The sequence below is a fragment of the Ylistrum balloti genome, unplaced genomic scaffold, assembly GCF_031769215.1.
Source record: "Ylistrum balloti isolate Yb309-2 unplaced genomic scaffold, AGI_CSIRO_Ybal_v1 Utg370442, whole genome shotgun sequence".
Taxonomy (NCBI): Eukaryota; Metazoa; Mollusca; class Bivalvia; order Pectinida; family Pectinidae; genus Ylistrum; species Ylistrum balloti.
Window position 1 is genome coordinate 35,018 of NW_026782295.1, and position 15,003 is coordinate 50,020.

General features: G+C 35.2%; 1 protein-coding gene across 1 annotated transcript in view; it reads left to right on the forward strand.

Annotated features, from left to right (window-relative positions):
- Positions 1 to 14,222, forward strand: part of LOC132554766 (sorting nexin lst-4-like) — a 30,167-nt gene extending 15,945 nt beyond the window's left edge. Inside the window, exons 7-16 of the mRNA XM_060219076.1 lie at positions 595 to 709; positions 1,679 to 1,717; positions 4,705 to 4,835; positions 9,797 to 9,900; positions 10,114 to 10,217; positions 10,486 to 10,563; positions 10,847 to 10,923; positions 11,132 to 11,221; positions 11,784 to 11,990; positions 12,231 to 14,222. Of these exons, the coding sequence (XP_060075059.1) occupies positions 595 to 709; positions 1,679 to 1,717; positions 4,705 to 4,835; positions 9,797 to 9,900; positions 10,114 to 10,217; positions 10,486 to 10,563; positions 10,847 to 10,923; positions 11,132 to 11,221; positions 11,784 to 11,990; positions 12,231 to 12,278 (993 nt within the window). The 3' untranslated portion in view covers positions 12,279 to 14,222. The remainder of the gene's footprint in view (positions 1 to 594; positions 710 to 1,678; positions 1,718 to 4,704; positions 4,836 to 9,796; positions 9,901 to 10,113; positions 10,218 to 10,485; positions 10,564 to 10,846; positions 10,924 to 11,131; positions 11,222 to 11,783; positions 11,991 to 12,230) is intronic.
- Positions 14,223 to 15,003: the final 781 nt, after the last annotated feature.

Here is a 15,003-nt window from a genome sequence, read left to right on the forward strand (position 1 = left end):
TCAAAGAGTATTCTGTTTTTCAGGTCACCTGTGACAAAATCTCAAGTGACCTTTTGAGATGGTCCATTGTCTGTCGTGAACAATTTACATTTTTGATTTTCCCTCAATATCAAAAAGGCCCAGGGATATGGTATTGGGCAGGTAACATGATAGGGTGAAGGGCTGCAAAGTTGTTCAAATGAATGACCTAGACCTTCATTCACAGGGTCACAAGAGTCAAATATGCTAAAGTACAACAACAGACATTGTTATCAATTCTGTTCATTAGAGAAATAAACCTTCAAACTTAGAAACAATGAAAACTTTGTAAGTATGCATATATATTGATTCTGCTCCATCTGCCCCAATGGTGGGACTGACGGACAGGCACTAAAATTGCCCAAAGACCAGAAAACTACATGGTGACCATTAAAGCCCATGGGCCTCTTGTTTTTCACTAGCAATTGTAGAATGTAAAGTGTTTTATCTTCAGTTTAACAACATAATCATAATGCTGATTTAAGGAATATTTTGGTATGTTCTTGTTACATGTTTTCACTGGTTTTAATAAAGGTTGTATTTGTATTTTATGTGCCAAATTACCTTTGTTTACAGTTCAGTAACATCCAGGTGAGTCGGAGGTATAAACACTTTGATTGGCTACATGAGCGACTTGAGGAGAAGTTTGCCTGTGTTCCTATCCCACCACTGCCAGACAAGGCCATATCAGGTATACAACCATAGTACACTTTAAATGTTTAAATGGAGGCACAGGGAAAGTTTTCTAATTCTATCAGTGTGTTCCCTCTCACAAGGTTTTGAATTAGAGGGGTTTCACTGAAGGAGACATATTTGAAAATGTCTGGCAACATGCACTTTCATTATTTATGAGATCTTTTATAAGATAAGCTCCTGAAATCATTATATATATAACTATCATTGATGTGTTTCAATGTTGCTTATATGAGAGCAAAGTCAAATGATCATTGAGCACTTTGTGAGACTAATGACAATGTCTGACTTTGGTTTTAATCTCAAGCTCTGCTCTGATGGAAACATTTTTTCAGTATTGAAAATTGAGATATTTATAAGTACTTTTTTCATGCTATGTTTGTAGGAAAATAACTGAACTTTGTCAGTTAGCATTCACAACATTTTAGCTTCTACACACGTTTCAGTTTTTAAATTTTTTGGTGATATTGTAAGCTTTGTAGGCATATGTCACCAAATTGTGAGCTCAGTGATATACAAAATGTGTTGTGCTTTGTTGTTGGACATTTGTCAGAAGTTGTTTCACCATCAGATTACTTTCCCCTTATATACACATTTTCATGTTGGATCGGGGCTGTTTTTATTAGCTCTGCTTTTCGTCACTTTAACTGTTTGTAGGTATATACATGCCTATGCCTTATATATTGTATAGTTTAGCTATCTGCAGATTGGGTTAACCAGTCTTTAGGAATGTCCGTATTGAGCATGATGGTGGTGAATAATGAATCATATAGCTGTACTTAATAAAATGATAGGTTCTTGTAGAAGCAATTGAAAAAAAATGTAGTAATTTGTTGAACTTTGTATCTGTTTACATGTAATGCTAATATTTCATTTGAACAAAATAAGAATGTTAACCTCTCATTAAAGAATTCTTGTTGGATAGTCTATGTCTTGGAACACTTGCTTATTTTGTCAATCCTTTCAGTTGGCATTGGGTCGCTTTCTAACTCAGGAATAAAGAAAGGTTTGTTATGTGGTTGTCATTTCGGGTGAAAACCTGATCCCTTAAACAATCAAAACCTTGGCCCTAACACAAACCTTAACCACAGACACTGCACCATTGATACACTCCCTTTGTCAGAAAGTCCTTGGATTTGTAATATATTTATTAAAATAGAGTATTGATGATAATTGGTGTGATTCTGTTTTAATTACTTGGACAATATTTAATAGTAAAAAGTGATTAAAAACATTTAAAACATGTAAAGTTATGAGAATCACTTAGATTAATTTTTTCATGTTTAGAAAAAAATCTGTATTTTATCAGGATCATATTAAATGTTGAAGTTTTGGAATTTTGATTGAAGATAATTTGGTTGTGGAAATTGCAGAACTATTTAGTATCAGATGTTCCATTCCAGCCTGTATACTATACATAAAAACACTTTTAATCCATGCTCAGCCACTCTTACCTTCCTTATCAAAGCTCACATTTCTTGACAAAATCTGGCCAAACATGTTGATCCTTAAAAGGTTCTTTAGTTGTGTGATGAAATTTGAATGAACAATCTTTTTATTTTCCAATACAGTTTTAGTCAATATGTTCAGAACATTTGAAAAAATTATGTACTTCCCAATTATTTGTTGCTTTAGAATAGAAGTTCTTATAACACAACCAGTGGAAAATTTGATTGTGATGTTTAGATGACTTATGGCTTCCTTCATCAGATAAATAACTATAATCTGATGTACATTATGCAAGTGCTAGTACACTCAATACTGGTCATTTGTCTGATGAAGGTGATCATGTAGTCATCGAAACGTCACAATCAAATCTTATATTGGCTTGTGGTATAAGAACTTCTATTCTAATGATCTGACCAAACTGAAGAAAATGTTCCAAAATGTTGCTGCTTTATTTTTCCTTTAGTTTCTGGAGCATAACTTTGCCTTCAGGATTATGAAACTTGATGTATACATTGGTCATACTAAGACAATGTGCAGTGTTCCAAAGTCAGGGCATGATAAAATTTTTGTGTCCAGAACATAACTTTTCTGTTATTTGAGCTAGAATAATGAAATTTAGTGTATACATCAGTCGTACTAAGAGGATGTGCAGTATGCCATACACAGGGCATGCAACTCCTTTATAACAGAATTATTGCCCTTTGTTAAAATTATATATCCTGAGCATAACTAAGCTTTTATTAAAAGTAGGATAATGACACTTTGTCTCTACATTCACCATACTGAAAGGATGTGCAGTGTTCGAAGTTCAGGACCAGCACACCCCTTAATTACAGAGTTACTATTACTCTTTATTAAAATTTGATGCCTGGATGCATAACTTTACTTGAGCAAAGATAATGAAACTTGGTGTGTACATTATTCATAATAAGAGCGTGTGAAGCATACCAAACTCAGGGCCTGAAACCCCTTATTTACAAAATCATGTATTGTATTGTCATCTGTCCTACATCAATCCTTTCTTCCTACTGCTAGCTGTTCGTATTTGGTGTGGGTTTAATCTTCCCTTGCTTGGCTGAATGCAGTTTTATTTTGTCAAATGTATGTCCCTTCCTTGAATAGATGTTTTTGATTTGCTATTAAACAAATTAACGAAATTTTGTCTTTTTTTAGGACAAAATCTGATCTTCAAGTCTATTTGTCTTAACTTTCAGTTTTGAAAAAGTACATTTCAAATTAGACTCCCTTAGTAAGCAGAATTCCTGTGTTACAACCTGGTACTTTTGAAGTTTTAACTTATATAGAAGTAAAAACTCCCAAGGTATGAATACCATCCCTGGACAACTTTACGGGATATCTTTTTCCCTTCAATCTTTGATGTTGATTTTACCTGTCCATTATTTCCATTGATAGGACGCTCGGGTGAGTAAATGTTCCGACTTGGTTGCTACTTTTGTCTCTCTAATCCTGTGAAGAGTTCTGGTAATTAGGTTTGGGCAAAATAATTCTTGGGTAAGGATTGAGGTACTAAAATCTGTTTTTCTGGTACAACTGTCATGTAACTTTACACACTCAGACTAATTACAAAAGATAATAAAATGTAAATGTAAGAAAAATTAACTGGTCTGTATGGATTATGAAATTTATGATTCACAAACATACAACTCCTTGCATGTGATTAAAGAAAGCATGTTTTATTCTTTTGGTTTAAGTTGTAATTGGTATTTTGGTTGAAATATGTGATTGAGATGAAATGAGATGGATTTTCTTTAAAATAGATTAATATGCTGTATTAGTAGTTCAGTGTTTCTGTAACTGTTTGCCGTGACTTCCTTCTATGTAGTAGTAAACAGCTGTCGTTTTGGTTAACTGATGAAACAGGTTTGAATCATAGGAGTTAGGTGTCTGTCTGTCCACACAGGACCGGAGCATATGTACATTCTACATGACGTGATATATATTTAATGCTCTAGAATTAGAATCATACAAAGCTTGACAGGCGTGTTCTATGCTGAAGCTAGGTCGCTGTGACTGTTTTGTAGTTTACCATGTTGAATAGCTATCAATCATTGCCATATCCTGACCATACATACTCAAGCAGGATCGTTGGTTGTGTAATTCATCTCAAAGTTTTCCAAAAGATTTCATACTTCCTTCAAATTTATCCTGTTAGAGCTGGTAACAAGTAACAGCCAATAATACTAGAGTGTTATAAGTATGTCTGTCAGCTGCCAGTATTAAATGTATTACTTTACGTTTGGTATTGTGATATTAACAATCAATATACACAGTACATGTGTATTTTCACCTGAAATAATGTTTGTACTGTTAAAATAGATTTATTGTTAGTTAAGCTTGTTCATGTATCAGGACTGAGTGAAATATGATAAAGCAGGATAAATCATTACTTTGTTCTGTAAGGTTGTACTTTCAAAGTGAAAAAAGGATTTTAAAGATCACTATATTTATAAAGTTACATTGAAAATACTGAAGATGAATACGATTTCTTGTATCTGTGATTGTTAATGGCTCTTTTGTATGTAGGAAGATATGAAGATGACTTTATAACAGAAAGAATGCACCAACTCCAGCTTTGGATTAACAGAATGGTACGCCATCCATTGATATCCCGTTCTGAAGTCTTCCATCATTTCCTCACCTGTACAAACGACAAGGTAAATATCAGCATTGGGAAACACAAATAAAAGGATAAAAAAATGGAAAAAGGTAAAGAAAGAAAAATAGATATAGGGAAAGACAGATAATAATGATAAACTTCATTTATTTTACAAAAATTGCGAGGCAAGTTTTTTCAGATTATATTAATCACTCTTGTTGGCTCGGATGGAAGCACACAAGGGGTCTTAGTGTGGGAGGAAACCGGAGTACCCGGGGAAAACCCACATGATTGGGCAGGTGACCCTATACCTTTTCACATCCATTCTGGGAATAGGGAATGACAGATGAAGGGAAAGGAAAATAGAGGTGGGGAAAGAAAAATAGATTTAGATAAAGGCAGGTATAAGGAAATCAGAGGAAAGGAATGAAAAATAAATAAAGGGAAAGATGGATATAGTGAAAGAAAGGCATAGGTACAAGTTAGAAAAAAGATATATGGAAAAACTTATATAGAGAAAGAAAAAAAGTGGTATTTTGAGAGAAAGGAAAAAAATATAAGGAAAAAACATAAAGGGAAAGAAAGATAGATGTAAGGCAATATATAGGGAAAACAGATAGAGGGAAAGGAAACCAATGGTAGGGGTCGCAGGAGGGAGGGAGGGGGGAGAAGAAAACTAGACATGTATTGGGAAAGACATATGGGTAGAAAAATAGAAGTAGGGAAAGAAACAAAGATGTATGTAGACACAGATAGATGGAAAGAATGATGGTTATAAGGAAAGAAAATCATTAAAAGAAAGTAGGAAGACAGATGCAAAAGCTGATGTAGGGAAAGAAAGATATATGAAGTATATTGATGACTGTAATGTGTGTGAATACATATGCAGTCTGTTATTTTGGAAGTATCAGTTACTTCCGAAATGATATTGAGAAGGGACAAAGTGACAAAATGACACTGTAGAGAAAATATTACTTCTGAAGGAACAAGAATGAAAACTGGTATTCTTACAAATGAATGTATACAGAGTATTCCCCTGATTGTGTCACTGGTCACTGTACAGAGTATTCCCCTGATTGTATCACTGGTCACTGTACAGAGTATTCCCCTGATTGTATCACTGGTCACTGTACAGAGTATTCCCCTGATTGTATCACTGGTCACTGTACAGAGTATTCCCCTGATTGTATCACTGGTCACTGTACAGAGTATTCCCCTGATTGTATCACTGGTCACTGTACAGAGTAGAGTTTTCTCTTCCTGATTGTTCTCTTACTGATTGTATCACTGGTCACTGTACAGAGTAGAGTTTTCTCTTCCTGATTGTATCACTGGTCACTGTACAGAGTAGAGGTTTCTATTACTGATTGTATCACTGGTCACTGTACAGAGTATTCCCCTGATTGTATCACTGGTCACTGTACAGAGTAGAGGTTTCAGAGTATTCCCCTGATTGTATCACTGGTCACTGAACAGAGTAGAGGAATATATCACTGGTCACTGTACAGAGTAGAGTTTTCTCTTCCTGATTGTATCACTGGTCACTGTACAGAGTAGAGGTTTCTATTACTGATTGTATCACTGGTCACTGTACAGAGTAGAGTTTTCTCTTCCTGATTGTATCACTGGTCACTGTACAGAGTAGAGGTTTCTATTACTGATTGTATCACTGGTCACTGTACAGAGTAGAGGTTTCTATACTGATTGTATCACTGGTCACTGATTGTATCACTGGTCACTGTACAGAGTGTTCCCCTGATTGTATCACTGGTCACTGTACAGAGTAGAGGTTTCTCTTACTGATTGTATCACTGGTCACTGTACAGAGTGTTCCCCTGATTGTATCACTGGTCACTGTTTTCTATTACTGATTGTATCACTGGTCACTGTACAGAGTAGAGGTTTCTATTACTGATTGTATCACTGGTCACTGTACAGAGTATTCCCCTGATTGTATCACTGGTCACTGTACAGAGTAGAGTTTTCTCTTCCTGATTGTATCACTGGTCACTGTACAGAGTGTTCCCCTGATTGTATCACTGGTCACTGTACAGAGTAGAGGTTTCTATTACTGATTGTATCACTGGTCACTGTACAGAGTAGAGTTTTCTATTACTGATTGTATCACTGGTCACTGTACAGAGTAGAGGTTTCTATTACTGATTGTATCACTGGTCACTGTACAGAGTAGAGTTTTCTATTACTGATTGTATCACTGGTCACTGTACAGAGTGTTCCCCTGATTGTATCACTGGTCACTGTACAGAGTATTCCCCTGATTGTATCACTGGTCACTGTACAGAGTATTCCCCTGATTGTATCACTGGTCACTGTACAGAGTAGAGGTTTCTATTACTGATTGTATCACTGGTCACTGTACAGAGTAGAGGTTTCTATTACTGATTGTATCACTGGTCACTGTACAGAGTATTCCCCTGATTGTATCACTGGTCACTGTACAGAGTAGAGTCACTGTCAGAGTCTTCCCCTGATTGTATCACTGGTCACTGTACAGAGTAGAGGTTTCCCCTGATTGTATCACTGGTCACTGTACAGAGTAGAGGTTTTCTGATTGTTCACTGGTCACTGTGTGTTCCCCTGATTGTATCACTGGTCACTGTACATTGAGTACCCCTGATTGTATCACTGGTCACTGTACAGAGTAGAGGTTTCCTGATTGTATCACTGGTCACCCTGATTGTATCACTGGTCACTGTACAGAGTTTTCCCCTGATTGTATCACTGGTCACTGTACAGAGTAGAGGTTTCTATTACTGATTGTATCACTGGTCACTGTACAGAGTAGAGGTTTCTATTACTGATTGTATCACTGGTCACTGTACAGAGTAGAGTTTTCTCTTCCTGATTGTATCACTGGTCACTGTACAGAGTATTCCCCTGATTGTATCACTGGTCACTGTACAGAGTATTCCCCTGATTGTATCACTGGTCACTGTACAGAGTGTTCCCCTGATTGTATCACTGGTCACTGTACAGAGTGTTCCCCTGATTGTATCACTGGTCACTGTACAGAGTAGAGGTTTCTATTACTGATTGTATCACTGGTCACTGTACAGAGTAGAGTTTTCTCTTCCTGATTGTATCACTGGTCACTGTACAGAGTGTTCCCCTGATTGTATCACTGGTCACTGTACAGAGTGTTCCCCTGATTGTATCACTGGTCACTGTACAGAGTAGAGAGTAGAGGTTTTCTTTCTGATTGTATCACTGGTTACCTGATTGTATCACTGGTCACTGTACAGAGTATTCCCCTGATTGTATCACTGGTCACTGTACAGAGTAGAGGTTTCTATTACTGATTGTATCACTGGTCACTGTACAGAGTAGAGGTTTCTATTACTGATTGTATCACTGGTCACTGTACAGAGTGTTCCCCTGATTGTATCACTGGTCACTGTACAGAGTAGAGGTTTCTATTACTGATTGTATCACTGGTCACTGTACAGAGTATTCCCCTGATTGTATCACTGGTCACTGTACAGAGTAGAGGTTTCTATTACTGATTGTATCACTGGTCACTGTACAGAGTAGAGGTTTCTATTACTGATTGTATCACTGGTCACTGTACAGAGTAGAGTTTTCTCTTCCTGATTGTATCACTGGTCACTGTACAGAGTAGAGGTTTCTATTACTGATTGTATCACTGGTCACTGTACAGAGTAGAGGTTTCTATTACTGATTGTATCACTGGTCACTGAGAGGTTTCTATTACTGTTGTAGAGGTTTCTATTACTGATTGTATCACTGGTCACTGTACAGAGTGTTCCCCTGATTGTATCACTGGTCACTGTACAGAGTGTTCCCCTGATTGTATCACTGGTCACTGTACAGAGTAGAGTTTTCTATTACTGATTGTATCACTGGTCACTGTACAGAGTGTTCCCTTGATTGTATCACTGGTCACTGTACAGAGTAGAGTTTTCTCTTCCTGATTGTATCACTGGTCACTGTACAGAGTGTTCCCCTGATTGTATCACTGGTCACTGTACAGAGTAGAGTTTTCCCCTGATTGTATCACTGGTCACTGTACAGAGTATTCCCCTGATTGTATCACTGGTCACTGTACAGAGTAGAGTTTTCTCTTCCTGATTGTATCACTGGTCACTGTACAGAGTATTCCCCTGATTGTATCACTGGTCACTGTACAGAGTAGAGTTTTCTCTTACTGATTGTATCACTGGTCACTGTACAGAGTATTCCCCTGATTGTATCACTGGTCACTGTACAGAGTGTTCCCCTGATTGTATCACTGGTCACTGTACAGAGTAGAGGTTTCTATTACTGATTGTATCACTGGTCACTGTACAGAGTAGTGGTTTCTATTACTGATTGTATCACTGGTCACTGTACAGAGTATTCCCCTGATTGTATCACTGGTCACTGTACAGAGTAGAGGTTTCTATTACTGATTGTATCACTGGTCACTGTACAGAGTATTCCCCTGATTGTATCACTGGTCACTGTACAGAGTAGTGGTTTCTATTACTGATTGTATCACTGGTCACTGTACAGAGTAGAGGTTTCTATTACTGATTGTATCACTGGTCACTGTACAGAGTGTTCCCCTGATTGTATCACTGGTCACTGTACAGAGTAGAGGTTTCTATTACTGATTGTATCACTGGTCACTGTACAGAGTATTCCCCTGATTGTATCACTGGTCACTGTACAGAGTAGAGGTTTCTATTACTGATTGTATCACTGGTCACTGTACAGAGTATTCCCCTGATTGTATCACTGGTCACTGTACAGAGTAGTGGTTTCTATTACTGATTGTATCACTGGTCACTGTACAGAGTATTCCCCTGATTGTATCACTGGTCACTGTACAGAGTGTTCCCCTGATTGTATCACTGGTCACTGTACAGAGTAGAGGTTTCTATTACTGATTGTATCACTGGTCACTGTACAGAGTAGAGTTTTCTCTTACTGATTGTATCACTGGTCACTGTACAGAGTAGAGTTTTCTCTTACTGAGTGTATCATTGGTCACTGCAGAAGTGGAAAGAGGGCAAGAGGAAGGCAGAAAAGGATGAATACACAGCTGGAAAGTTTTTCTTCCTCCTGAGAACGCCTGTCGCTCAACTGGAAATGAGAGATGTGTAAGTAGATTTAGCATTAATTTATTTAGTTTTTTTACTCTCCTCATTTCAGTTTATGAAGCTCTGTAAATAACAATATCACAATGAAGTTTGATGAAATCACAAAATGATCACATGACCAAGTGGTGTTAGGCATGTGACAACGTGTGACATTCTCTGTACCTGGCAGTGGATTCAGTGAATATATAAAATCTTTTGGTTAATACATTTCAGGGACAAGAAGATGGAGACATTTTGTAAATTTGTAAAAGGAATGGATGACAATGTAAAGGGTCTGATAAATGTGATGAGTGATAACAGAAAAAAACATCTAGGCCGTGAGTATTGAACTTGTCCTGATCATTCATCATGTGTTGGGAATTTAATCTATCATAAGTAGTCAAAACAGCAGTATAGTCAATTGTGATTTGTTTACCTTATTTTTCATATCTCTTTGAATAGATTTTGAAATTTCTAAAACAAATTTTGATATTTTGTCTTTCATTGTTATGAAAAAAATATTAAAAACTTAATTTCCAAGATTTTGTAAACTATTTTAGCCTTCAGAATTTAATTTGAAATTGACAAAGCATTCTTCTTTTTCAGCTTACAAACGGGAGTACCAGAAAATTGGTTATTCATTTAAAAATTTAGCTGTAACCTTTAATCTAGACAGCTCCAGTTGTAAGTACCCTTTTTCGTTTTAAATTGATAATACTTTGATAGCTTCATTATACATAGTTTTAACTGTCTGAAAGATGGTTCAAAGATGGGAAACTGAAATGTTGATAGGATGGCAACTATTGTCCCTCAGATCATATGTATAAGTAAAAACATCAAATAATGTTTGCAGATGCTTTTTAAAGTTATACATGATAACTACATTACTGTAATTCAGATTATAATTGTGTATTAGATTTATGTGTTTTGTGTATTTATAACATTATTTAACTTTGGCAATTCAAAGTTTCGGGTGGATTGACAGCAGCAATAGACTACACGGGTGACACATACAACCAGATAGGGGAGATGTTTGAAAAACAGGTACAGTAAACCATTGTTATGTTGTTTAATCACCATTTGTCTAAGCAGTCAGTTGTTTGAAAAGTTTCCTGGAAAATTCAGAAGTTTGTCTATATGACTATGTGGCCTTTGTTACTTGGTACTTCTAACATTGACTGAGTAATGTTAAAAAAGTTTAAGTGAAACACGTTTGTTTGTTTTAATTGATTTGATGTCATGTTATTTTCAGCCTAAGGTAGACCTCGATCCTATGTTAGACGTTCTGTACGAATACAAGGGGATACTCAGCACCTACCCTGACAACCTAAAGATACACGAGGTAGACACATAGCTTCACTAGTCACAGCAGTTCTCATACATACAGCTTCTCAACAAATTATTGATCCAGAAAACTTTGGAGCTGCAGTTCTCGTACCTACAACTTGTAAACAACGATTCTGTCCAGTCAATTATTCAGTGGCAGTTCTCATACCTACAACTTGTAAACAATGATTCTGTCCAGATAATTATTCAGTGGCAGTTCTCATACCTACAACTTGTAAACAATGATTCTGTCCAGATAATTATTCAGTGGCAGTTCTCATACCTACAATTTGTCAAAAAAAAAAGAGTCCAGTTGACTTATATGCAAAAGATCTCAGGATAATTACATCCATTTATAGCTTCTGAACAAAAACTATTCCTTAAACTAAATTCCTGAATGGACACTTTATTTAGTGAAGGTAATGGGACATTATTGTACAGTTAATAAAGTGATATTTATCGTATAATGAAATTATTTGTCAAAAAAAAATACTCTCAATATTTTCAAAAATGATTGCCCACTAGCTTGATACACCATGAATTGAAGTACATAAGCTCATGACTTGTAATTGGTACAGGGTGCTGTGGGACGAGCAAAGGAATGTATGAATGAACAGAAGGAAGGTAAAATGTCAGAAAGTGATGTACAAAAAGTGGTGAACAAGGCTGATATCATCACCTACGGTACAATGGCCCAGATGTCACATTTCCAAAAGGAGCGGGTACAAGACTTCAAAGTCATGATGAAAAAATACCTGATGGAACAAATAACTTTTTATAAAAAAGTGAGTAAATTGTTTGATTGAGGTTTTCTGTCTGTAACAAATGTCATGATGACTTTAATATTATAAAGGTAACGTGAAGCATTTACTTGATATTATCATGAGACGAAGGTTTCATAGGCGTTTTCTTAATTTAAAATGACTGATTTTTTTTTCAAATGATAAAGATCTGCCTATTTGTATTTAAGTTTCTAGTTTACCGTTGATCTAAAGATTATGATATAAATTAATGTCTTTTTTCAGATAACACAGCAACTGGAAGAGACACTTGTGAAATTTGATAGCGCGTAGTAGTGTGATGTGGATTAGAAATTATGTGTCACATGTGCTTGTTAAAAATTGCTGGTAGTCCGCAATCAAGTATTGAATGCACGAATCTCCAGTTCTCTATGACTTCAGGAAAGTGCTACTTCTGATGAAATTAGGTTTTATTTATATATCTGTTTAGATATCTAGTGACCAGATCCTGGAGATTGAATTTGCATGGCCTTCAATTCAGAATTATCAGCAAGTACATGGTAGCCTCTTTGAAGCCTTTCAAAAAGTTTGAGAAGGAACACAGATCAGCACTGCAGATATTGTTTGTTCTCAAATTCTGAGATTTACAGCCCTGGAAGCTGTTTTTTGAATATTCAGACCATTTATCCTCACTAAGATAAATTTTATCACATCATAGCTGACTTCCAACAGGACATAGAGCATGTATACCATTTATTTATTGAAATCATCTGTACTAAGAATGATTACAAAGATACAGATGTATATTTTGTAAAAGCCATTAATCTATTTGGTTAGGTAGGATAGGACAGGGTACAGTAAAAGGCAAAATCTGTTAATGTGGGTTAGATGTGTAAAGCTTACAGTACAGGGATCTTTTTAGTTACTTTCATCTACAAAGTCATATAGTTATAGTGTGCTACATGCCTTAATGTCACAATTATTTATATTAATTCAGTTGTACATTGTTCTGAACATGTAAATCTTATTTCGAGATATTCCTGTAATGATTTTCTAAAATTTTGGTGATTGTCATCTTATTTAGGGATAGTCCAAGCAATTATGGACTAAACATTATTGTCCTCATTTTAGAATCTGTAAAATGTCGTTTTATTGTGACTTTTACTTTGTAAAAACTATGACACAAAAAGAATTATGAGTGACAAAATGTCTTCATGACTATACTCTTTCATGTTTTCTCTACATACCTTACCTTTTGCCATGGAAGGAAGCATTTTATCTGAAAGTTATCTTAATTGGTTGTAACAGGAAATTTCTCACAACAGAAATTAGAGAAATGAGGCTTTATAGAAGTTAAATTTATATTAAATTGTGTCTTGGATGAGAATTAATGGTTTGTATTTTCTTCGTTGGCCTTAATGATTTAAATTATTAGATCATTTTTCTCTTAAGTTGAGTTATTTTTTATTTGTTAAGTTGCAGCAGAGTGAAGAATTTGAAACAATTTTTCATGTAAAGATAGGTTCTTGCAAATTGTTTTAAATATTTGTTGTCTGTGATACTAGATACAAGCAAAGCTGGAAAAAAATTAACTGAAAAATTTTCAAACATGGCTGAAAATCACCTGGAACCTTCATGAAATGGAATGTTATTATACATAGGAATTGTTTTAGATTCTAACAAATTTTATTTTCTCTTTGAAGGCATTAAATTCCTAGGCAATATGAGGTAATTCAACATCCTGATTATGGTTTGGTTAGTTTTAAGACTACATCAATGCATAAGACATTGTTGTTGAATTACCAGTTATACTTTCTGTTTTGTCGGAATCATTTCATTTATAGTTCAAATCGGTGAAAAGACATCAGATTCCATGGCACATAAAATATGTAAGGTTTACGAACAGATTGTTGTTTATTTAATTGTTGTGTTTTTGATATCTGTATATTGATTATTTTTCAATAAATAGTAATGAAATCTTTTTCTCAAAATGACTGTATACCACCTTTTGTTTAGTGAGATTTTCATATAATAGAACAAAGTGTTTGTTCATTGTCAAAAAATACCGTGTTCATTGACTCAAACTTAATAGGAAGTGAATTTATTATGCTTGGCATTGAAATAATAGAAAAAATAATATTCATTATATCAGTTTGTCTGCAGAGTGATTTATCTTATGCAGTATTTGATGTTTTCTTTTGAATCGGCGCTTCTAGGTTCTTGGACTCCTTGAAGTCTGGTAGATTTCGTAACCTTACAATTGTCAGTAAATTACTGATGCTACAGTCTCTAATACCTTTGATCAGCACTGTATGTGTATTTAATATTTGATGGAAAAAGTGATATCTGATAAGTGTTCTATATGTTTACAGCAGCAACTGATGGTCAGTTACAGTATCATGGGCCATGGCTTTTCATACATTCTAGTCCATTTCATTCCGAATTGCTAAATCAGTATCCTTTAGGTTTAAAGCTAACTACAGCTTATCATTTTGCATCCTTTTTTAAAACTTTACCTCTGTTTCTTCAGGTTCTGAAATTTACATTCGTGATACAAGCAAGATGTACCATATTTAAATCCAAGCCAAACAATACTAATAGTATGAATGGCCAGGTATATTGGCTCTGGCATAGAATTAACATTGTTATAAAAGAAGTTATTTACCGTGAATGTATAATGTGATATACTACAACTTATTATTAAATATGTATATTAATGAACATTTATCCTTGATGCCTGATCAAAGTATGCATAGATAATGATGCATTGTTTTGAAATAAACATGTAGAAATTCTAATCATTATATAGATAGAAAAAAGTAGACTTTTGAGAAATATATGTTGAGATTTATTATCTATTTCATGTCTATATATGGTGCAATTTTGGTTTCATTTCCTTTTTACTGTACATGTTTGAGTGGTACATGTAAGCGTGTATTCTTGAGATGATGTTTATTTTACATATGATTATGTCTTTTTTTTTTTGCCTGCAGTATACAGCATGATTATAAAGTACTCGTGCCTGTTTGGAGAACAGAGGGATTTTCATCCTGTGCCA